General features: G+C 37.3%; 1 protein-coding gene across 1 annotated transcript in view; it reads left to right on the forward strand.

Moving 5' to 3' along the window:
• The window catches only part of MKLN1 (muskelin 1), a 202,018-nt gene that overhangs the window by 37,951 nt on the left and 137,982 nt on the right, over positions 1–26,085 (forward strand). The window contains exon 2 of the mRNA XM_052638533.1: positions 14,287–14,356. Coding sequence (XP_052494493.1) covers positions 14,287–14,356 — 70 coding nt within the window. The remainder of the gene's footprint in view (positions 1–14,286; positions 14,357–26,085) is intronic.

Here is a 26,085-nt window from a genome sequence, read left to right on the forward strand (position 1 = left end):
GATCTAATGCCTTGAATCTTATTTGTCACTTCCACCGTATAATTGTAAGGGATTTGATTTAGGTCATACGTGAATTGTCTAGTGGTTTTCCCTACTTTCTTCAATTTAAGGCTGAATTTGGCAAGAAGGAGCTCAGGATGTGAGCCACAGTCAGATCCTGGTCTTGTTTTTGCTGACTGTATAGAGCTTCTCTATCTTCAGTTGCAAAGAATATAATCAATCTAATTTTATTATTGACCATCTTGTGTAGAGTCTTCTCTTGTGTTGTTGGAAGAGGGTGTTTGCTATGACCAGTGCATTCTCAGGGCAAAACTATTAGCTTTTGCCCTGCTTCATTCTGTACTCCAAGGCCAAATTTGCCTGTTACTCCAGGTGTTTCTTGACTTCCCACTTTTGCATTCCAGTCCTCTGTAATGCAAAGGACATCTTTTTTGGGTGTTAGTTCTAGAAGATCTTGTAGGTCTGCATAAAACCATTCAACTTCAGGTTCTTCAGCATTACTGGTTGGGGCATAGCCTTGGATAACTGTGATATTGAATGGTTTGCCTTGGAAACGAACAGAGATCATTCTGTCATTTTTGAGATTGCTTCGGACTGCGTTTCAGACTCTTGTTGACTGTGATGTGTACGCCATTTCTTCTAAGGGATTCCTGCCCACAGTAGTAGATATAATGGTCATCTGAGTTAAATTCACCCATTCTAGTCCATTTTAGTTCGCTGATTCCTAGAATGTCGACATTCACTCTTGCTATCTCCTGTTTGACCACTTCCAATTTGTCTTGATTCATGGACCTAAATTCCAGGTTCCTATGCAGTATTGCTCTTCACGGCATTGGACTTTACTTTCATCACCAGTCACAGTCATAACTGGGTGTTGTTTTTGCTTTGACTCCCTCTCTTCATTCTTTCTGGAGTTATTTCTCCACTGATCTCCTGTAGCATATTGGGCACCTACTGACCTGGGGAGTTCATCTTTCAGTGTCCTATCTTTTTGCCTTTTCATACTGTTCATGGGGTTCTCCAGGCACGAATACTGAAGTTGCTTGCTGTTCCCTTCTCCAGTGGACCACGTTTTGTCAGACCTCTCCACTGTGACTCGTCTGTCTCGGGTGGCCCTACATGTTGTGGCTCAGTAGTTCCATTGAGTTAAACAAGGCTGTGGTCCATGTGATCAGATTGGTTAGTGTGACTGTGGTTTTCAGTCTGTCTCCCCTCTGATGGACAAGGATAAGAGGCTTATGGAAGCTTCCTGATGAGAGAGATTGACTGAGAGGGAAAATGGGTCTTGTTCTGATGGGCGGGGCTGTGCTCAGTAAATCTTTAATCTAGTTTTGTAATCTGTTTTTTCTTTATTGGGTGTTTTTGGGCAGGGTTGGGGGAGGAGGGGTTATATTCTGTGTGTGTGTGTGGTTTAGTTGAGGTACAGTTGGCATACATTATATTAGTTTCAGGTGCAACGTAATGTTTGATATACTGCATAATGGTTACCACGTTAACGATTTAGTCTAATTATTTCTAATTTAGTTTGTTTTCTGAAAGAAATCTATTTCCCCTCATTTGTGAGTCTTTTTTCCTCTCCAACCAGGTTTATTAAACATAACATAATTATGTATACAAGGTGACCTAAACCTGCTGCTTCAAAACATGACGCTTTTTAACTAGTATCTTGATAAGTTAGTTCAGAGTGTCAAAAAGCAGCTCACTCTAAAATTAATAGAAAAGGGCCCAATGCATATTACACGAATGGGCTAATTACTGGAATTCTAATAGTTCTGTAAGATAATCAGCATCATGTAGGACTGCATTTCTGTGACAGGCTGCTGGAGAATTGACACAGGATGTCAAGAGGCCGTTTTGTGCACTGTTACCATGATGCCATCGTGTTTCTGGATCATAATGTTCCCATTACCTGATTCTAGATACACCAAAGGAGTGTCAGTGGGGTCTGGGCTTACCTTAGCTGCTTGCTGGGCTAGAACTGATAGCACCCGAGCATGCTCATCTGATCGGATTCCGTGGCAGCCCATACTGAGCCCTTGTGAATCTGCACAGGACTCCAGCAGTGGGCGGCTTCCTCATTACGTCTTCCAGCTGCTGTGCTAGGGTAGCCACCACCCACCCACGGGCTGCCTGCTTCTTCGCTGCCGGTGTCCCATTTGAGTCTTAATAGCTCTTAACTGTTGTCTAATATTTCTGAAATGTCATAATTTTGATTACTGCTTAATAAAGCTTTAGCTATTTTCTTAATTTCTTTCAGCTCATGTTGAAACACTAGATAATAATGTTCATCATTTTTTGTGGCCACATTTTTCTCATGTGTTTTTATTATCTGTTAGAATGTGATTTATTTTACATGTATTATTTTTCCTACAATTTCTTCATGTGGACTTTCATTTTAACTTTCTAATGTTTAAACAAGTTCGGTTTTCCAGTGGTTTTATTTATTTATTTTTTTGGCCATCCCGTGTGGCTTGTGAGATTTAGTTCCCTGGCTGAGGATTGAACCAGCACCCTCAACAGGGAAAGCATGGAGGCCTTACTACTGGACCACCGAAGAATTCACTTCTAATAGTTTTAGATGGAAGAACTTCTGTAGGCTGAAGGAATGGACAAGTATAGTTTTTGAGCTTTGTGGCTCAAGACTTCTCTCCTTTGGGAAATATTTGTAAAATTTGGACTTTTGAGATATAGTAAAGCTATTTGCTTTTATATCTATATCTGTGCTTTGCAAATATTTTGCTTTTTGGAGAGGCATCTTCGAATGTATTTTGCTCTGTGATATGTCTTGAGTTCTATATTGCTTGGACTTTTGCCAACTTAGCATATGAATCTTACCTTTCCTAGGAGTTGTCATTCTTTACCCTTTGCTTAATTTATTTTCTGTTCCTAGTAATTTCTCTTCAGAATGGGTTTCTGTCTTCCTAAAAATAAGGAAATATTTGCAGGATAGTTGTGAAATCCTCTTACGGTCTAGATTCAACATTTTATGAATGTTCTCAGGACCCCTTGGAGATTTACCTTCTTTGCGTTTATCTTATCTTAGAGCCTGTGAGGCCATTATCGGACTTAGTCTAGTTCTCAGATTTCCATGGTTTCCATAGACTATTTCCTCTTGTTCTGATTTTGAGCTTGTTGATTTCTTTGTGAAGAGTTGACTTTTCTTTTGTTTTTCCAGGAGTGGATCCTTTCAATTAGCATTTTGGGGACCACCTCAAATAAAAGAACTCCCCTGCCCTAGTGCATCTCCCTGTTTATTTCTCTTACATCATTTATTATGATCTGTCATTACCTTGTCTACAGCTGTTCCTGTTTACTTTCTGCTAGTTCTCATTTGAACCTTAGCATCACAAGTGGGAATTCTTTCTGTCTTATTTATCAGTGTATTCCTAGAGCCTAGCGCAATATCTAGCATTTAGAGATGAGTAAATATTTGTTGAATAACTTCAGCTTATGGTCAGGCCTCTTCACCATGCTCCTGTGTGAAAATTAGGAAGTATTTGAAAGTGAGTGTACAAGTGATTTTTTTGGAAAAGCTATAATTTTTATAGTATACTCTTTAACACTGTACAACTGTGGATATTCAAAATTGTTTGAGTTGATTTCTGTTTTGCATTTTGAATTGGCTTTTTATTATATATGGTTTTTGTGTCTCAAACATTTTATGCTATATACATTTACTATTTATTAAATCATAATATCCTTGGCCACAGGTACCCCTTCTATACTTTTGTGGTGTTACCCTATTTAGTGTTTACACATAATGGAAGCTGTTTTACAGTCAGTGGATTGTGTGTTGTTATTGACTACTGTGTAAGAGGAGAATTATACATGATGCCTTGAATGAAATATGTGAAATCCTTTCATAGACTTGTAGAATATTAACATGGCCTCATGAATGGTGTTTTCTAGAGTTGTGCAAATGCACTGCTCCTATTAGAGCTGGAAGAAACTTGAGATCAAGGAATTCAACCTTTTGCATTACAGTTAAAGAAATTAAAGTCCTGAGAGATTATGTGATGTGCTTAACCTTACCCAACAAATTAGTGACCAAGCTCCAGGATCTTATCATTCCTAGTCAGAGGTGATTTCTTTTGGATGCGTTTTGTCACATTATTCAACCAACGGGCACAGGTTTTAGTAGGATATTTTAAAATTACCAGAAGAAAAATATTCTCAGACTTGGCTTGACTGACTTTTTCACATTGAAATTAGAGGTAGCTTTTGAGTATCCAAAACTCTCAATTTAAAATCGACTGGATTTACTGTTAAGTATCCTGAGCATCCATTAGCAGAAAAAAATGTTAAGTGCTCCATTTTTTTTGCCCAAGTGCTGCTTTTTTTGCGTTTAAGTATACTTAAGAGCAGCAATTTAAAAGATGTTGCCAGGCAGGCTTAAGATTTGAACATGTTTAATCAAAAGAAGATTTTCAATTTGCTGACTTGAACTCAAAATGTCCAGTAAATTATCTTCTTATAATGCATTTCAATAGTTTGTTCCTGACATGTAGTTGGTAGTATAATTAAATATACCACCTTAAAACATTTGCAAAATAGAGACATAAAACTTGGGAAAAAATTAATGTTGCATCCCCTATTTCAGTTGTACGTGTGTTTCACTATAGATTTTTATGGTCCTAATAGAAAAATTAATTATTCACAGCCTTGCCTTTTTTAGCCTATATCTAAGAGACTTAGTATGGCTCATTTTTATTTCCTTCAGTTTTCATCTTGCATTGGTAGGAATAAAAATGTACCTTTTAAAATGAACCCTGATGAAAAAGGGAAACCATTTTAGTCTTTAGCCCATCTGTTTTACCGGTTCTTCTTAACAAGTTCTCTGATAGTTGTTATTTGTATTTTGCTTTTTAAAATATATTTTAGAATGGCATATATTGAGCTTAATCTTAGTAGATTACTTTTCATTATTTGGATCATATAGTTTCTATACTGAATTCTGTCTTCTGTAATTCTTTTTTTTTTTTTTTTTTTTTTCTGATCATTTACTTGTTTTCTCAGACAATAGTTAAAATGTTAAACATTAGTCATGGAGCACCTAGAAGTATGTTTTGATCACATATTTTGGTGGCCAGAAACAGCCTCCTGTAAGCTAGACCCAAAAAGCCATTAATTTCTATTCTCTGTTATTCCTTGGAGTCTCTTCTATTTCATGTCTGCTGCAGTCTTACCTTACTACTGACTGCCTTATTCCCTCTCTTTTATCTCTTATTCTGTATACTTTTCCCTCTGTTTCATTGGTTCTACTTTTTATACATTATTTTCATATGACCCATTCTCTCTCTTAGCTAGGCTAAGAGATTGGCTGTCACTGACGTAGTTGAGTCACAAGTAAAAACATCACTGTCTGTCTGTGATTGCTTCTTCAGCAGAGGCTGTGGATGGGATGTTTCCCCTTTCAGAGATTAGGGCTAGTGAGCTAGTATCATGATTGACAGTTTGTAGTGAAAGAGGTTAATGCCTCTCGAGTGTTAGAAGAAGGAAAAACTATACCAGTCAGTAATGATGGTGGGTTCTATAGATCTTTGGGAGTTATGAGTAAGGATACTTAAGCACATGTTTTATAGAATGCTATCATAGTGGCTATGTCCCTGTTGATGAAGAGTAACGTTAATAATAGTCACTGTCACAACTGGTTTCTCACTTGCTTTCCAGGAGAGTGCAAATGGATTTTAGGAAGGAGCATCTGGGAGGAAAAACTAAAATTAATCTGTAGTTGACTTTAAGCTTTGAGGGATAATCTGTCACTTAAAAATTTTAAGAAACAGTTATATCTTTATTAATTGCTTCTTTATCATCTGTGTCTTCAAAAAGAAAGAAAAGTTGAGCCCGATTTGACCATCTGATGATGATGTAGTCAGTTTTCCATAAATATGAAAAGTTTGTCATAATATTTTTACAGTACTTTAATGCTTATATAAATAATGTTTATATATTTGTTTATATAATATGTTATATATTTATATAATGTTTAAAATCTGAATATGATAAGTAGAAGAAGATAAATAAAACTCAATAATGGTACTTATGCTTCATTTTGGGGATTCCTTGATAGCTCAGTTGGTAAAGAACCTGCCTGTAATGCAGGAGACCCCAGTTCAATTTCTGGGTTGGGAAGATCCCCTGGAGAAGGGAAAGGCTACCCACTCCAGTATTCTGGCCTGGAGAATTCCATGGAATCCCAAAGAGTTGGACATGACTGAGCAACTTTCACTTTGACTTTCATGCTTCATTATTGGCTTGTATCTGTGCTTTGTATATTTGATGTAAATTAGGTAATACCACACATGCTTATTAATTCAACTGGATACAAGTGAAAATCTCTGTCGTGTTGGACTCTTTGTGACCCCATGGACTGTAGCCTGCCAGGCTCCTCTGTCCATGTAATTCTCTGGGCAAGAATACCGGAGTGGCCAGGGGATCCTTCTCCAGGGGATCTTCCCAATCCAGGGATCAAACCCAGGTCTCCCACAATGCAGGCAGATTCTTTATCATCTGAGCCACCAGGGAAGCCCTGGAATACTGGAGTGGGTAGCCTATCTTTTCTGCAACAGATCTTCCCAACCCAGGAATCGAACCCTGGTCCCCTGGTCTCCTGGTGCATTCTTTATACCAGCTGAGCTATCAGGGAAGCCACAGTTGGATACAAATATATATAAATAATAATTTTTTAACAATAAAATCATGCTTCCTTCTTTTTTTTTTATATTGCAGAAATCCCTACAAGTTAGCTGGCATAGATCTGGCAGTATAGTGTTTTATGATTTATTTCCCTGCTATTGCAGCTAGACTCATAAGTGAGTCTCTATACATAGATCTTTATATACTGATGATTTTATTTTTATAGGATAGATTCTGAGAGTGCTAGGTGAAAGAATATGTACAGTTAGAATTTTGATAGATATTGCAAATTGACTTTCCATCAAGGTTGGAATAATGGACATGTCCACAGTTTCTCCCTGAGATTCCCTGTTAAGTAAAGATTTAACTTAATCAATTTGAGGGGTGAAAAAAGATATCTTAATGTGTTAATTTGTTTTCCCTGACACAGGGATTTAGAAAAAAAAATTTTGTTGTTATTTACTAGTCATTAAATTTTAATGACTCTTCAGTGACACGCATTCCACTCATTTTTTCATTTTATTCTCAAGTGAAACCCTGTTTTACTTATTTTGGATATGATTACTAGCTTGTTAGTCATATGAGTTGCAAGTACTTTTTCCTGAACTATTGCTTGTTTCCTGTCTTTTTAAAAAAGTTTTATATATTTTAGTTGGAGGATAATTACTTTATAACATTGTAATGGTTTTTGCCATACAGCAGTATGAATCAGCCATAGGCGTACACGTGTCTCCTCTCTCCTGAGCCCTGCTTCCACCTCCCTCCCCACCCCATCCCTCTAGGTGGTCACAGAGCAACGGCTTTGGGTGCCCTACGTCATACATCAGATTCACACTGGCTATGTATTACGTACAGTTGTGTATATGTTCCAATGCTATTCTTTCAAGTCATCTCACCTTCTCCTTCTCTCACTAAGACCAAAAGTCTGTTCTTTGTGTTTTTGTCTCCTTTGCTGTCCTGCACATAGGATCATTGGTTGCATCTTTCTAGACTTCATGTGTTTGTTAATATATGATATCTGTCTTTCTCTTTCTGACTAACTTCACTCTGTATATTAGGTTCTAGGTCCATCTACCTCATTAGAACTGACTCAAATGCATTCTTTTTTAAGCTAAGTAATACTCCATTGTGTGTATGTACCACAGCTTCCTTATCCATTCATCTGCCGATGGACATCTAGGTTGCTTCCATGTCCTAGCTTTTGTAAATAGTGCTTCAGTGAACATTGGGGTACATGTGTCTTTTTCAGTTATGGTTTCCTTAGGATATATGTCCAGTATATATCCCCAGTAGTGGGATTGCTGGGTCATATGGCAGTTTTATTCCTGGTCTTTTAAGGAATCTCCATACTGTTCTCCATGGTGCTTGTATCAGTTTGCTTTCCCACCGACAATGTAAAAGGGTTCCCTTTTCTCCACACCCTCTCCAGCATTTATTCTTAATAGACTTTTTGATGATGGCCATTTTGACCCATGTGATTCCTATCTGTTTTTATGGAGTTTTTTTTACAATACAAAATTTTAAAGTTTTTTAAATAAAATTTTTGTTTTAAAGCTTCTGTTTCTTGACAGAAAGATCTCTAACACTTTTTTGGTTGTATATATTGGCCCTCAGTTTTTTTCTGAGATATTTATGTATGTTTGTATGGTTATGTCTTTAATTGGAATTAATTTTGTATATGATATTAGGTAGGGGTTAACTTATTTTCTTCTTGTGGATATACAGTTGTATAAGCATCATTTAAATATGAAGTATCATTTCCATTGAAATAAAATATCACCTTCATAAAATATTAAGTTCTCATCCACACCGGGCTCAATTTCTGGATTTTTGTTTCTTAGTTCTTGGTTTGTTCCTATCCCTACTGTTTTAATTATAAAGAATTTGAAGTGTTTTAAAAGCTGATAAAATGATCTCTTCTCACTTTTTAAATAAATTTTCTTGGCTCTTTTTGTACATTTTTCTATATGAACTTTTTTGTATTGTGTACTCTTTGGGTAGAGCTTCTGATACCTCAGATTATGGACAGCCTGGCAGTCTTTGTCTTGTGGCCTGGCAGTCTTTGTCTTGTGGCTTTTTGTGTAACATTTTGTATATTGTTAGCTCTCTGTGGTTCTCCATGGGTCACTGGGAGCCACCTCTCAGCAACTAAATGCCTTCAGCTAAGAGAAGTACGTTCTTATATTCAGCAGTAAAGTTCTCCTGAAGCTCTTTGTGGGCCAGGGAGACTAGCCTGTTGTTCCAGGAGTGCTTGTTTAGTTACCGTATTTCTCTTGGGGAAAGGTGCATCCATGGATCTCGTGGTCCTCCTAGTACTAACAAGCTTTTGTGATAATTCTTAAAAGTTCTGGTTCTGGTCTCTGTTACCTTCTGGGCTTAGGAGAGGTACTTGGTAGTTGACTTAGTGTTGGAACTAGAGAGAAATCATCAGGAACATTTTCAAGCTTCCATCTTTCCAAGGCACCTTAGACCTGACCTCATTTCTGATCTGCATCATATTTCTCTTTTATCTATTTTTTAAATTAATACAATTGATTTACAATATTGTATAAGTTTCAAGTGTACATATTTCTCTTTTATCTTAGTATAAGCTTTAAATTACAGATAACAAATATATTAATATATTTGTTTAATATAATCAATATACTCTATGCTTTAATAGAATCACTTGAATTTTTTTCCTTTTAGTGCTATTTATGTATTTGCTATTTGTTCATATCTATCAAATATTTATTAAGCACTCTCTGTGTGGCAACTTTTAAGTTTGGAGTTAGGCAAATGAAGTGAATACCACCCAAATCCTGTCTTCTCAGCAGCACTGAACATAGTTTTTCACTTCTTTGTTCTCAAAGTACTTTCTTCATTTGACATCATGGTTTCTAAGTTTTCAGTTTCTTCATCTTTGGTCCATCTCAGTCTCCTTTGCTTGATCTTTCTCTCTGGCCCCCCAAATAATGGACCCTCCAGAGCATAATCAGTCCTTCAGCTTCTCTGTGCATGCCAAGTTGCTTCAATTGTATCCAACCCCATAGACTGTAGCCTGCTAGGCTCCTCTGTCTGTGGGATTCTCCAGGCAAAGATACTGGAGTGGGTTGCCATTTCCTCCTCCAAAGGATTTTCCAGACCCAGGGATTGAACCCATGTCTCTTATGTCTCCTGCATTGGAAGCAGCTTCTTTACCATTAGTGCCATGTTGGGGGGGGAGGGGGTGCAACTTCTCTTCTACCTCCTTTTTATCCCCTGAGTTATTTCATTCAGTGTCATAGCTTTATATGTTTTAGCATTTGATATACTGATGGCTCTATTTTTTCAGCTATGGCATTTTCCTTGAATTTCGGCCTCAGTTAATCCAGCTGCTGAAACTCCAGTGGGTTGTTTAATAGGCATTTCAAAATTCACAAGACCGTAACATTCTGTAACTATTTGCCCCTTCAGCTTTGCATTTAGTGATCTATCTGCTCATGTTTCAGATTATGACATGGCTAACTCCCTCACATTATCCAGGTCTGTTTCTCTTCTACTTTGTTTTGTTTTTCTTCATAGTACTGTTAATACTTACTGCTGCTTCGACATTGTATAGATGTTTGTTTATTAATTTTCTAGATGCTGAGAGACTTTAATCTCCTGCTATTGTTTTATTAGTTTCTTCTGTGTTTTTTACTTTATTTTTGTTTTCATTTAATTCATTGACTCACAATCTTAGCTTGAACTCTTATTATCTTACTGTTTTCCTCCAGTCCAAACTTTTTTTAAATTTTATTTTTTTATCTCTACCTTTGAGCCCTTTAATCCCAGTTAATACTGTTTCTTTAAGTTCCTCCTAGTTTTGCAAAGATTGTATCTGTCATTACTAGTCACTCTATTAATGTTTGTGTGCCTTCATGTGATAGTAATGTTACTACTATAACACCCAGTTCAAAGGATATCTTACTATGTTATTTTAGGCCATTTATATGTCTGACTGTTTTAGATTCTTTGTATTAATATTGTATTTAAAATTTTCTGTTTTCAGCCTGTCCTGCTTTCATTTAATCTTCTGTTAGCTCCTTTTTGCTATTTTGTTGTTGTTGGTATTCTGTCTCAAATAACTTATAAGATAGGTAGTATGTTTTTATTCTGAATTTCCGTATTCTTGAGTCTCTTTCTTTTTATCAGTTTCGGAAACATTATTCTTAAGAGCTATGAAAATGATGAAGTTAACTCACATGTCATTTGATCTCCCCTCCCCCAATGTATTATACTTTGTGATTTTTGTGGTCCCAATTTATCATAGTTATATTAGATTTTCTTTCATACTTTCATGTCAGAGTGATTTTTTCCCCCTAGTTTTATAGCTTTAGTTTTTAACAGTACTACAGTCTTTTCATAGAGTTCTTATCTTTGTTTTGTAATGCTTAATAAAACACATCTTTTTTTTCTGATTATATGTTGATGTGTTAGTTTTAGAATATTTGAAAAGTACAAAAAAGTGCAAAGAAGGAAGAAAGTTATTGTAATCTCACCACTGATAGCTACATTAGCAATTTAGCATATCTTCTTGGTCTTTTCTTTTCATGCACGGACATTATTATTACTTACAATGCTTGATTCAGTGTACATACTCTGTAAACTACCTTTTCCCTTCACTCACTGTGTAATAAACATTTGCCAACAGCGTTAAAGTGAGGCCATAATATACATTATGCTTACATGTTATTCTGTAACATAGACATTTCATAAGTTTTTTTAACACACCCTCTCGTTAGACAATTTGTTTACAGTTTCCTGTTATAAATTGAATTGTGATGAATATGGATGTTTTAAATCCCCTGGATTATTGTTTAGGTTAAGTTCCAGGAAGTGAAATATGCTAAAACTGTGTACTATGGTGATTAAAAGCATTGACTTCGGAGTCAGATCGCCTTGGGTTGAGATTCTTTTTTCGGTGTGTAGAGGGGCTTCCCTTGTAGCTCAGTTGGTAAAGAATCTGCCTGCATTGCAGGAGACCTGGGTTCGATTCCTGGGTTGGGAAGATCCCCTGGAGGAGGAAATGGCAACCCACTCTAGTATTCTTGCCTGGGAAATCCCATGGACAGAGGAGCCTGGCGGGGTACAGTCCATGGGGTTGCAAAGAGTCGGATGCGACTAAACCGCCACCACCACTTAGGTATATTAATTTATCTCTCTCAGTTTCTTAATCTGTACGTTAAAGGTAATAGTTTATATATGGAAAGCACTTAGACCAGGATGTCTTAGTCTGGGATGTCATAAAAGCTCAGAAATGTTAGATACAAACATCATCGTTGTCATCATGGCTGTTATCATTTTTATTTAAAAGGATATACATATTTGAAATGTTTTTGATATATAGTATATTAAAATTCTCTCTTGAAAAGTTGTATCAGTTTGCATTTCTGCCAGCAAAATAGGAGAGTACCATTTTACCAGCTCTGGCCAACAACTGCAGTTATGATTCGAATATGTTGTGAGTATAGGCTCAATTTTATAGGGATAATGTGTATCTTTGTTTCAATCTCTAATTTTTGGTTATTATTGATTTTGAATGGTTGGGTTTGCCAGTTTTTGTAGGGGCTATTTATACTTAGTCACTCAGTCGTGTCCAACTCTTTGTGACCCCATGGACTGTAGCCCACCAGGCTCCTCTGTCCATGGAATTCTCCAGGCAAGAATACTGGAGTGGGTTGCCATGCCCTCCTTCAGGGAATCTTCCCAACCCAGGGATCAAACCTGGGTCTCCCACATTGCAGGCAGAGTCTTTACCATCTGGGCCACGTGGGAAGGCTGTATTTATGATTAAGTGCTGTTTAAATATTCAAATTTTAATTAGCCTTTTGTGTTTTACATTGCCTATATTTTTCTAGCTGGTTTTTACCTTTTAGAATGCTTGAGGTCATTTCATGTATTCATGTTTTATCTTTGTAAAATGTGTATGTAAAGAAAATTCTTTTTCTTATAGTTCTATCTTTAAAAAATTTCATTCATCTTTTTGACATTTATTAAGTACCTTTTCTGCGATACGTATGCCTCTCATCTAGTTTCTCCTGTTGATGACGCCTTATATTACCATGGTACATTTGTCATGACCAAGATACCAACACTGATACATTACTGTTAGCTAAATTTCACATTTTATTTGAATTTTGTTAGATTTCCTATTAGTGTCTTCTGATCCAGGATCCCATTCAAGATACCATTACTTTTACTTATTTTGTTCCTTTACTCTCTTCTGGTCTGTGATGGCTTTTTGATCTTTCCTTATTTTTCATTATATTGATAGTTTGAGGAGTACTGGTCATGTATTTTGTTGAATATTTGTAAGTCTGAATCTGTTTGATGTTTTTCTGATTGTTAGACTAGAGTTATTTATATCACTAGAGACTCAGGGATATTTGGGTTGTAATCCAGTACCTCATTATTTATTTTGCTGTTTAGTTATTTTAGCTTTGGCCATTCATTCTCTCAGGTTGGCTCCTCTGTGTCCCTTTGACATGCCCCACCCCCCCGACCTTTGTGGTTGTTTTGAGCACTACAAGATGTTCTAGACTAATGTTCTGAATTCCCTGCTCTATGCCTAGAATCAGCTCCTTTCCCAAGAATCCCTGTTTCTTTTTATTGGACTGTGGTCTGTAGAAACCAAGAATTGGTATTGAGTGTACTCACTGCTACTGGAGTGTCACTGATTGTAGTCCCTATTAGTGAACAGAGCTGGGAGTACGTGCCAGTGTGTGTGTGCACACTCACATATAATTATTGAATCTCTTTATCTGTATCTATATAAAGCTGAATATTAATATGAGTTCACACTGATGTCTCTGACTCTATTTCAGTACCCTTGGATTCATTCCAACCTTCATCCCCTTGCTTTTCTGTTACTTTCTACTCCAAAGTGAGAAGCTTGACTCCCATCATCTACTGTCCATTTACTGTTTGTTTGACACCAGTATAAAGTGTTTCAGAATTAACCCATATCCCTCTGAGAAATAACTGTATCAAATAAAGTAGTTTTTTTAATGTGTGATTCTGTTTGTCTTTAGCCTTACAATTTCCAGTGAAAGCACCACCTTCCAAAATTACATATATCAGTTCCTTTTTTCATAGGTCTGTTTTAGGTGCTGGGGTTAAAAGAACTTCTTGATTCAAAGATTGAAAAAAAAAGATTTATATATTTATATAAACATATACATATATGTGTGTGTATGTATGATATCATATTATATTAATTATTAGGTCTTTTATTTATTTACCTTAAATTCCTAAATATAAATATATACACACATATATATGTGTGCATAAATTTATAGTATTATTAGTATTTATTACTTTGTTTACCTTAAATTCCTAAGTACACCCGCAGTTCATTTTGTCACTTGATATGAAGTAGAGCTCTCTCTCTGTGTGTACACATATATATAAATAAAATGCTTTTTTTCAGTTGTTTAAAATACTACCTTTATCATATTTAAAAACCTTAAAACTGCTAGACATTTTCTGTGTTTCTTGTTCTGTTTCCTCTTTTTTCTTCTTATTCAAGTTCCCAGTGTTATATAACTTAGTGATAATTTTAGCATCTGGTAGATTATTCCTCTTTACATATTTTTGTTCACTTATTCTTTTTAATTAAATGTATAATTTCCTTTTTTTTAATTTCAGGAACATTTTAGTTGATAAACCAAATGACCAGTCTTCAAGGTGGTCTTCAGAGAGCAACTACCCTCCTCAGGTAAGATTATGTTTAATTCCTGATTCCATTTAGAAGTCATATTTTAAATAGGCAAGTACTGAATGGTTAACAGTTATCTGGGTTACATCAGTAGTTTATTCAGTCTTTGAAACTGTTAGGTAAATTTTTATTTCCCCTTTTTTTGTTTGTTTACATTTTGGAAGAATTTTTATTTCACAGGCAAATGTAGTGTGGGGTTTGATGAAGCATAGACTTTATTTCTCTCTACTGGAACATTTAAAATCTAATTTTAGAGGGGGGCTTACTAATGATACAAAACTTAGTCTCTTGTTACATTTTGAGAAAAATGTTAACTAAAAAGAACAGGTTATGGTCCTGGTTACTGTTCTGAATAGTAACTGATCAGAGTACAGATCTGAACAGTTTGTGGCTTCTACTGCACTTAAACTCAAGTCATTCTGTAAATATTTAATGTGATGTTAGTAAATTGAACTTTTACTCAGTGATTCAGTAACTGCCTTTTAGAAAAAATAAACTTAACGTAGTTTGTTATTTTACTAAAGAAGTGTACTTAGATGGTATTAGGACCGTGAACTAAATTGTTTCCTTGACAAATAGTGTCTGAAATCATCTGAAGTAAAAAATAATCATTTTTCATTTATACACTTTCAGCATTTACACTTATTATGTCCATATCCTGGAGGAAATTAATGCTCTGATAGGTAAAGAAGTTGGATAAATAAAACTTCATTTTTAATTTTACAATAATTCTTGGAAACCTAGTCTCTGTACTTATTTTTCCTTTTAATTGCTTTTTACTGTGTACAAACCTTTTTGGATCACCTCATGTTTTAAGTGTTTCATTGCAAAATATGCTATATTCAAAGGGAAAAAATATACATACTTATATATAAAATTCAAAGACTAATAAATACTTATGTACTCTTCAGCCATCTTTAGAAATGGAAAACCACTGCAACCTTTGAAGCTTCCTGTGAGCCCCATCTTGCATCTGTCCTCTAATCCCACTTCCATAATTATTATTTCATATTTGTTAACCATGGGCTTCCCTGGTGGCTCAGACGGTAAAGCGTCTGCCTGCAATGCAGGAGACCCGGGTTTGATCCCTGGGTCAGGAAGATCCCCTGGAGAAGGAAATGGCAATCCACTCCAGCACTTTCGCCTGGAAAATTTCCATGGACTGAGGAGCCTGGTGAGCCACAGTCCATGGGGGTCACAAAGAGTCGGACACGACTGAGTGACTTCACTATTTGTTAACCGTATTCTCACAATATTATATATGTATATGTTTGTAAATTCCTGTGATTTAAATTTTGTCTGACTTTCAGTTCAGTTCAGCTGCTCAGTCGTGTCCGACTCTTTGTGACCCCGTGAACCGCAGCATGCCAGGCCTCTCTATCTATCACCAGCTCCTGGAGTCCACCCAAACCCATGTCCATCGAGTCAGTGATGCCATCCAACTATCTGATCCTCTGTCGTCCCCTTCTCCTCCTGCCTTCAATCTTTCCCAGCATCAGGGTCTTTTCAAATGAGTCAGCTCTTCGCATCAGGTGGCCAAAGTACTGGAGCTTCAGCTTTAGCATCATTCCTTCCAAAGAAATCCCAGGGCTGATCTCCTTCAGAATGGATTGGTTGGATCTCCTTGCAGTCCAAAGGACTCTCAAGAGTCTTCTCCAACACCACAGTTCAAAAGCATCAATTCTTCGGCACTCAGCTTTCTTTATAGTCCAACTCTCATATCCATACGTGACCACAGGAAAAACCATAGCCTTGACTAGACGGACCTTTGTTGGCAAAGTAATGTCTCTGCTTTTGAATATGCTATCTAGGCTGGTCATAACTTTTCTTCCAAGGAGTAAGCGTCTTTTAATTTCATGGCTGCAGTCACCATCTGCAGTGATTTGGGAGCCCCCCAAAATAAAGTCAGCCACTGTTTCCACTGTTTCCCCATCTAATTCCCATGAAGTGATGGGACCAGATGCCATGATCTTCGTTTTCTGAATGTTGAGCTTTAAGCCAACCTTTTCACTCTCCTCTTTCACTTTCATCAAGAGGCTCTTTAGTTCTTCTTCACTTTCTGCCATAAGGGTTGTGTCATCTGCATATCTGAGGTTATTGATATTTCTGCCGGCAATCTTGATTCCAGCTTGTGTTTCTTCCAGTCCAGCGTTTCTCATGATGTACTCTGCATAGAAGTTAAATAAGCAGGGTGACACTATACAGCCTTGACGTACTCCTTTTCCTATTTGGAACCAGTCTGTTGTTTCATGTCCAGTTCTAACTGTTGCTTCCTGACCTGCATACAGGTTTCTCAAGAGGCAGGTCAGGTGGTCTGGTTTTGACTTTATGTAAATATAATAGAAATTGAATCCATTTATACATTTTCTGTGGCTTTTTGTTTGTTTGTTAAACATTATGATATTAATGTTGCCGAGTATAATTGTAGTTTGTTAGTTTTGACTGACCTTCCCCAGTGGTGCTAACTTGTAAAGAACCAGCCTGCCAGTGCAGGAGACATAAGAGACATGGGTTCGATCTCTGGGTTGGGAAGATCCTCTGGAGGAGGGCATGGCAACCCACTCCAGTATTCTTGCCTGGAGAAGCCCATGGACAGGGGGACCGGGTGGGCTATAGTCCATAGGTTGCAAGGAGTCAGACACAATTGAAGTGACTTAACACATACAGTTTTAACTTTTTGGTAGTTTAGTATATCAGTATGCAAAAATATATTTATCCATTTTTCAATTTGATAGGCTTTTTAGTTTTTATAGTTTTTGCTGTTAGGAACAGAGTGCTATGAACATTCTTGTATGTTTTTTCCTGGTACACACATACAAGAGTTTCTTTAGGGTATATACCTTGGCATACAGTTGCTGTATCATAGAGGATATGTGTATTTGAGTTCTATCTGGTAATGCAAAAATTTTTAGAAAATGTCTCTCTGGTTTGTACTCTGATTGGCAGTGTATGAAAGTTGCTGTGTCTTGTACTCTCCCCATCACTTCTATGACTGATTTTTAGATTTTGCCAGACTGGTGGATTGTTCATTGTAACTCAGAGTTAGGTTTCTGTGAGCCTCTTGTTACTCTTGGTTACTGGATTTTTATCTACCAGTCCATACAATAATGTTGCTTTATATGCATTTCTGTTTAAAGTCATCTTACTTTGTGTATATGGTTTATTCATTTCATTGAACTCACAGCCAATAGCACTGTAACTCTTGCCCGAATAAAGCTTATCTGACAAAGATATTTTCTCTATAAGGCACATCGCTGCCTTGTATTTAAAAACACCAGGCAGCACTTCAGCACTACACTTTGGGGGCCCTTTTAGCAGTGAAACACCAACAGCAAACACAAAAATATTTTAAAATGTGGCACTAAATAGACCATGAGAAAGACACTTGTATGAGAGCAAGTATGTAGGGTCCCTTGTTTGACCTTAAGCTCAGAGAGTGTGCGTGAATGCCAGGTCAGTCAGTAAGTTGTAGCCACCTCTTTGCAACCCCATGGACTAGCCCACCCGGCTCGTCTGTCCATGGGATTGCATATGGCCACTTCAATTTTTTGCTGTTCTGTGCATGTCCAGGAATGACTTGAGAATATTGATTTGATGTTACAAATAAATTTCAATGAGTAGATGAATTTGCAAGTACCAGATCCGTGAAAAGATAGGAACAGCTGTACTGTAACCAACAATTCATTTATCATATTTTTAACAGGTCTGAGATTAGAAAGAAAGGAAAAGAGGACTCTGAAAAATCAAAAACAATGTGATGAGATTTTTAGGTTCTAATAGCCTTTTCTTAAGAATCCACTTTGCATTTAATGTTATTCTGTTTGGTTCATTGTTTCTTCAGGTTTCAGCAGCTGGAAGCAGCTTTATGCATGGGGACTATAGCTATGAAAGATAAGCACATCAACAGCAAGTTGATAACTGGCAAAGTGTCATAAAAGGGAAGATAGAATAAGTAACAAATAGAAAACCAACAGTATGACATTTAGTGGGTCTTTAGTGCAAGAATACTCTGTATTTCATTAACCTCTAGGATATTGTTTATAGTAAACTTTCTACGGTGATGAATATATTCTTATAATCTGCACTGTATTGTATGGCAGTTGCTAACAGCAGATAGCTGTTGAGTATTTGAAATGAGTCTAGTACAACTAAGGAATGCAGTTTTAAATTTTACTTAATTTTAATTAGTTTAGAATACTTAGCCCCAGGTGGCTAGTGGCTATGTATTAGACTTCATAGATCTAAGGCATTGCTGTTATTAGGATATACGGTTTGATATATAGTGCTCGACTTTGTCAGTAAGATATTGTAATTATGTTTAGTATGTGCAGCTTAAGTGGATACAGAAGTTACTGTGTAGTTATTTAGAAAAGGATGGGAAACAAACTCAAAGCCTCTCAACTACTCCTTTTTTAACCATAAAGAGGAAGGACTATGTGTATACATGGGTGTTAGGAGGTATGGCATGTTTTGAGAATGGCATCCCAGAGTGAATGAACTCTAAACAGTTTTCTAAAGCTTGTGTTGGACTATGAATGGGGTAGATAAAAATATAAATATTTTTCTTGTAATGTATGTTAAGAATTTTTTTTCAGGTGGTACTCAATTGTCAGGACATGAATACTTATTGTTTGGATGTAACTACTTAGTAAGTAGAACTGTTAATATTTCTTTTGACCTTGGAGTCTATATTAGTCATTCAGTTGCTGTGTAACAAATTACCACAGAAGTTAGCAGTTAAAAACAAACATTATTTCACCCTGTTAGGGTCAGATTTTGGCTCAGGAGAAAAAGAGTACTTATCTACAAGGTAATGGCTGAATACATTTTTCATGGAGTATTGTCAGTCATTTAAATACAGTGAACTGGCTTCATACCAGTTAACTTGGAGGAATTTCCTCCATAAAATGAAAAAACCATGATGCAGAGAAACATCTGTAATAGGATCCTACTATTGTTACCTGAATAACAACTCTCTGTCCTTCAACAGTGTGTATGTATGTATATGTGTGTATTTTTATTTGATACAGTGAGACCAGGTAAAGATATGAAAGGATATATATCTGGTTGTTGACATTGGTTATTTAAGAGAGGAGGAGATGAGAGAGGAAAGAGAGATAAAAGAACCATTTGAAAGAGTTATTCCCATGAAAAACAACATATATGATATTCAAATTATGTAAAGTGTATGTCTGTGTAAGTGTGTACAACAGGGTTCAACTGAATCATCAAAATGGTGGTGGTTGTATCAGAATAATGGAATTTAGGAATTTTAATTTCTTTTAAATTTTGTTCTTACACTTTTGTTGTGATTCTCATTTTCAACTTACAATTTATATAATTAGAAAAAAGAGTGAAAGCCATTTCCATTGTGGAAGGAAGCAAATACTTGGCGACTTAGTGAGGAAAGCATTGCTGTCAATTTTGGATCGTCTGTCCATACTGGTAGAGAGTAAATGTAGCATGAACGAAAACCCCATACCTACTTTAAGATAGTAATTTCCTCCTTCTCCCACATCAGATATGTTTTATAGAAGTTACTAATACTGCCATGGAAAACACGTCTTTCAGGGTGACTGGGGAGTGCCCTAGGGTTGATTAAAATGTCCAGGTGGTTATATATGTCTTGATAATTGTTTTAAGAAAGATTAAATCATAATTTTTCTGCTACAACTATAATTTCTTTATGAGGTAGTTTAAATAAAAGTACTATATTAGGTAATAGTCTTTGCTTTCTGGGCCTGGAGAGAGAAGAGTTGAAAGTTTAACAGATTGTGGGCATTCTGCTATTGAAGGTCAAGAAACTTCAGTGATTATTTAATACAGTTGGGGTATGTGTATATTATAGCTTTTGCAATACACTCCTGTTATTCTTTCTGTTAGGTGAACCATAACAATATTATGGGAATAAGATTTTGTAAAGTGAGGAATAAACAGAAAATATATGTATTTCGATGTAATTTCTATCTGTGGAACCAGGGTGCCAGCAAATTTATGAAGTTTCTCTATGGTGTTTTGCCCTGGTTTGTGAAAAGAACATTGTATGTGTTCAATAATACAGTTTTGTTTAATATAATTTACATATAGTGAAATGCATGAACCTAAAGTGCATGGCATTCATTTTGAAAAATGCACACATTAATTTATATGCTTATCAAGAAGTCAAGCATTTTCATTACGTCAGAAAGATTCTTTCTGTCCCTTAGCAGTGAATCCTTCAGTCTCCCACCCTTTACCCGGAGGCAAGAGGATTTCTTTTGCCACAGATTAGTTTTGCTTGTCCTGAAATTTAATAGAAATGGAGTCAGAGCATATACACACTCTTTCGTATATGGCTTTTATACTTCGGATTTTGAGGGGGGGTTGCTATCCACTTCATGCGTGCATCAGTATTTCATTTCTTTTCATTAACAGAATACCGTTTTTTCCTATGGATATACCACAATTTGTTCATATGTTTTCCTATTTATGGATATTTGTTACATTTAAGTTTTTGGTGATTGTGAAGAAAGCTTATATAAATATTCTTTTATAAGATTTTTTAAATGATACGTATTTTCAATTATTTGAGATAAATGTTTGGAGGTAAAGTTGCTACATCACAAGGTAGAGATACAGTTGATCCTTGAACAATGCAAGGAGGTGGCAACTCTTCTTCAGCTGAAAATTTGCATGTTAACTTCTGACTCCCCCAAAACATTATTCATAGCCTACTGTTGGTCCAAAACCTTATTGATAACATAGTCAATTAACAGGTATTTTGTGTGTTATATGTATTATTTATTAATACTGTATCTTATAATAAAGTAAGCTAGAGAAAAGAAAATGTTAAGAAAATCATAAGGAATAGAAAGTACTTTTACTCTACTATGTTTATTGATATCATAAGTTTATGCTGTGTACAAGATGAATGGTCTGTCCATATCTACATCAGTATTTTATTACATGATACAAAACTCTGTAGATGTATTACCAACACTAGAGACCAAAAATGAAAATGTGGAAAAGAAATTTGTATATATTTACAGGTATAACCATTCATTGATAAATGAAGAAGCAGGAATATGATTGCTTTATGGTTCGGTTCAGTTCAGTCGCTCATCGTGTCCGACTGTTTGTGACCCCATGAATTGCAGCATGCCAGACCTCCCTGTCCATCGATCGGGACACCTGTGGTGTGCACCCAAACTCATGTGCATTGAGTCAGTGATGCCATCCAGCCATCTCATCCTCTATTGTCCCCTTCTCCTCCTGCCCCCAATCAGGGTCTTTTCCAATGAGTCAACTCTTCGCATGAGGTGGCCAAAGTATTGGAGTTTCAGCCTCAACATCAGTCCTTCCAATGAACACCCAGGACTGATCTCCTTGAGGATGGACTGGTTGGATCTCCTTGCAGTCCAAGGGACTCTCAAGAGTCTTCTCCAACACCACAGTTCAAAAGCATCAATTCTTCAGTAGCATTGTAATTGATACAGTTGCTTCACAGTACCTTACCCTATATACTAATGAATGAGTATACCATAAAATATTTATGGTATATTTTATTGCAGTTGTATTCATAATACAGTACTTAAAACATTATTGACATTGTCTCAAAAGCCTCTTGCCAGGGTCCAGCCCCGGTGGATCTAGGGTAATTTGAAGGGGAGACGGAATCGGCGTCCTAGGAAAAAACTTATTTAATTACAGATATAAAGAGAGATTAGAAAAGAATAGTGTAGTAGGAAAATTAGTGGAGAAAAAGAGGCTGAATAACTTGGTTTACGTGGAATACCAATAAAACTCCAAGACAAGGAATTTGCACCACCTATGTAGGCCACAGGCATCTTTCCGTTCTCCCGAAGGAGAGGAGGCACTGAAGCCTCCCCGGTCCGATCTTAGAAGCCCAGGCAAAATTAGCAGGCTTGGTGAGTACCCACGTTCCAGATGGGAATTCAGCCAGAAGGGGAAAGAAAGAACGACATGGGGGAAATCAGTCTTTCCAGAAACTGATCCGATTTCTGTATTTTTCAGGTTTGCTTATATACTTTTTGTTATACATAGGGATGAATACAGAGTCACGTGGGGGTCAGCAGACCTGACCCTTGTCACAATCAGGTGCTTCATATAAAATTATACAAAGGTCTTGGGGTTTTACATCATCTTCTGGCCATGAGGCCTGCTGACATTTTATGGCCCTTTCTGATAACGGTCAGTCAACCAGAAAACTTATTTTTTCCAGGGGTGATTTTTTTTCTTAAACCAAGCGCCACCCTCCAAATAAAGTTGCATTCCTATAGGGTGAGGGTGTAGTGGGTTACAATCAAGAAAAGGAATTTACTTAGCCTAAGGTTTAACATGATTACTCTTAAAGGTTAATACTTATTTCTCCTATATGCTAGTTATATTCATTATACGGGCAGGGAATTTGGAGATTTAGCAGCAAATATTGGCTCAACAAATGAAAACCCTTCACCAATATAATTTCTAATCAATGTACTATACTATACTAATAATTTTCTAACTTCTCAAGAGTCTGTATATAGAAAGTTTAAAGCATCTCGTGCCTCTCACAGTTGGGAGGCTGTAAACAATCACATGTGGCTGGACGAACCTGCTCAGGCAGGCTAGAGAACCTTCAGAGGAGTTTGTAAGTTGAAACACTCTTGTCACGCCCAGGAATTTTTATTAACTGGAGCTGCAAGTTAACTCCTTCTCCGAGAGAAATGGTGATGAGGGAGAACCCCCCGTAAAGTCAGAGGTGTAGGTGAGAGCATAAATCAGACTCTGGTTTTGGGGGTAGATGCTCGGGAACAGGGGGTTTCCTGAGGCTCAATCCCACAGCCGAAGCCTCCTTCCTCATGACCTTTGCCATGGGCGGAGTTCCTCACGCTGGCTCCCGGCAGCCTCTTAACTGTGTTGATAGGTTGATATGTAATTTTTCCAATTACTAAAGAGAGAGGGGGCATACTGTATGATACTGTTGATATCAAATTATCAAATAGTGATAATTATTTGAAAATAAAGTTGCAAAACAATAAGAAAACTATTAATTTTATATAAAATGTTAGTCACCTCATGCCTATGTAAGGATTGGCTATCTATTTCAGTACAAGTCTCGTACAAAAGTCAGAAGTGTTCTATACAATGAATACTTAGGCAGTGATGATCACACAACAGTGGCTTCGTATAGTTCTTGCTGGCCAGTTACTAAATGTTCACGCAATGACACACACATGCGCAGCAGAGAGGTTTGTCAGGTGTGTGGCATGATGATTGCTTACTGCTCATTGAGTGGACATGGGTCATCGTAAAGTTCTTGGTTCCTGTCATGTTCGTGTTGAGTAGGCTGTGGAGGAGGAGGAAGATGAGGGGTTGGTGTCACTGTCTCAGGAGTGGCCTCAGTGGAAGACAGAGAGGAGTTGCCAGGAGAGGCAGGCACACTTGTGTAACTGTGCGTGAATACCTGGTAGCTTCTGACTTTTCTGCTTTTCCATTACTGTAGACATTTTTTTATACAGTAGCAATCCTTCTTCCACTCTTTGTTTTAGTTTTAGTGCCTCTTGTCATGAAGGAGTCCATGCCGTAAAAGAAGTCACAAGCAGTATTGAATAACTGGAACCCTTCTTTCTGTCAGGTCGTCTGTTGTCAGTTTGTTTTCTGGCACAGCTTCTTCTGGTGTTTCTTCCTCGTCGTCTGGCGCTAGTTCGGAAGCACTTAATCTCCATCAAGTTATCTACTTTTAATTCCTCTGGTTTGATGTCTGTTAGCTCTTGAATTTTTCTAAGATCTGTATTTTGAAATCCTTCATCCCTCACCTTTTTTTTGATATCAACTCTCTCTTTCAAGATTTCCTTGATTGGCTCTGCTATAAATCCTGTGACATCATATGTGAAATCTGGACACAGTTTTCACCAGCAGGAATTTATTGTTTTGGGCTTAAAGGCTTTCACAGCTTTTTCTACAATAACCATGGCATCTTCAGTGGTGAAATTTTTCCAAATGTTCATGATGTTCTATCAGAGTTTTCTTCCATAGCATTGACAATCTTTCCCATGGAGTATGAGCCTTAAAGATCTTTATGACTCCTGATCTAGAGGCTGAATTAGAGACACTGTATTTGGGGGCAAGTAGACCACTTTGACGGAGAAGTCAGTGGCAACCCACTCCAGTATTCTTGCCTGGAAAATCCCATGGGCGGAGGAGCCTGGTAGGCTGCAGTCCATGGGGTTGCACAGAGTCGGACACGACTGAAGTGACTTAGCAGCAGCAGCAGCAGACCACTTTGACACCTTTGATGTTGCACTCACAGAATTCTAGGTAGCCAGAGGTATTGTCCAGTATGAAAGGAGCTTTAAAAGGCAGTTTCTTACTGGCAGAACAATTCCTGTATCAAGGACAAAGCATCAGTGGAGCCAATCCAGAAAAAGGGTTTTCACCCAAGCCTTTTTATTGTACAACCAAAAGACTGGCAGGTAGTGTTTATCTTTTCCCTTCAAGACTTGGGGTTGGCAGCATTATAGATAACGACAGTCCTGATCATAATCCCGACTGCATTTACGCAAAACAGTAGAGTTAGCCTACCCTTCCTGCTTGCAGGGCCACCAAAGATGGACAGGTCATAGTGAAGAGTTGTGACAAAATGCGGTCCACTGGAGGAGGAAATCACAACCCACTCCAGTATTCTACTGTGAGAACCCCATGAACAATATGAAAAGGCAAAAAATATGACACTAGAAGATAAGGCCTGCAGGTTGGAGGTGTTCCGTACGTTACTGGGGAAGAGTAGATGGCAATTACTAATAGCTCCAGAAAAAATGAAGGGGCTGGACCAAAGCGGCAATGACACTCGGTTGTGGGTTAGCCCTCATATTCAACAAAAGAGTCCAAAATGCTGTACCTGGGTGCAATCTCAAAAACGACAGAATGGTTTGTTTCCAAGACAAATTATTTAGCATCACGGTAATCCAAGTCTGTCCCCCAACCACTAATGCCAAAGAAGCTGAAGTTGACTGGATCTTTGAAGACCTATAAGACCTTCTAGAACACACACACGAAAAGATGTCCTTTTCATCATAGAGGATTGGAATGCAAAAGTAGGAAGTCAGGAGATACCCAGAATAACAGGGAAGTTTGATCTTAGAGTACAAAGTGAAGCAGGGCAAAGGCTAACCAACTTTTATCAAGAGAACATTCTGGTCATAGTAAACATGCTTTTCCAACAACCCGAGAAACCTTTCTACATGTGAACATCACCAGATGGTCAATACCGAAGTCAGATTAATTATTTTCTTTGCAGCCACAGGTGGAGAAACTCTATACAGTCCATAAAAACAACATGATCTGACTGTGGCTCAGATCATGAGCTCCTTATTGCAAAATTCAGGCTTTAAATTCAAGAAAATAGGGACAACCACTAGACCATTCAGTTACAACCTAAAGCAAATTCCTTATGACTGTACGGTAGAGGTGACAGGGATTAGGTCTGGTAGACAGAGTGCCTGAAGAACTATAGATGAAGGTTCATAATATTGTATAAGAAGCAGTGACCAAAACTATCCCAAAGAAAAAGAAGTGGTTGTGTGACGAGACTTTACAAATAACTAAGGAAAGAAGTGTCTGAAACAACAGTCCCCTCCTGTCGACAGAGGGTAAGAGGGGATGACAGAAGGGGACTGTTGTGTTCAGTTCAGTTCAGTTCAATCACTAGGTCATGTCCAACTCTTTGCAACCCCATGGACTGCAGCACT

The sequence above is a fragment of the Budorcas taxicolor genome, chromosome 4 (genome assembly GCF_023091745.1).
Source record: "Budorcas taxicolor isolate Tak-1 chromosome 4, Takin1.1, whole genome shotgun sequence".
Classification (NCBI taxonomy): Eukaryota; Metazoa; Chordata; class Mammalia; order Artiodactyla; family Bovidae; genus Budorcas; species Budorcas taxicolor.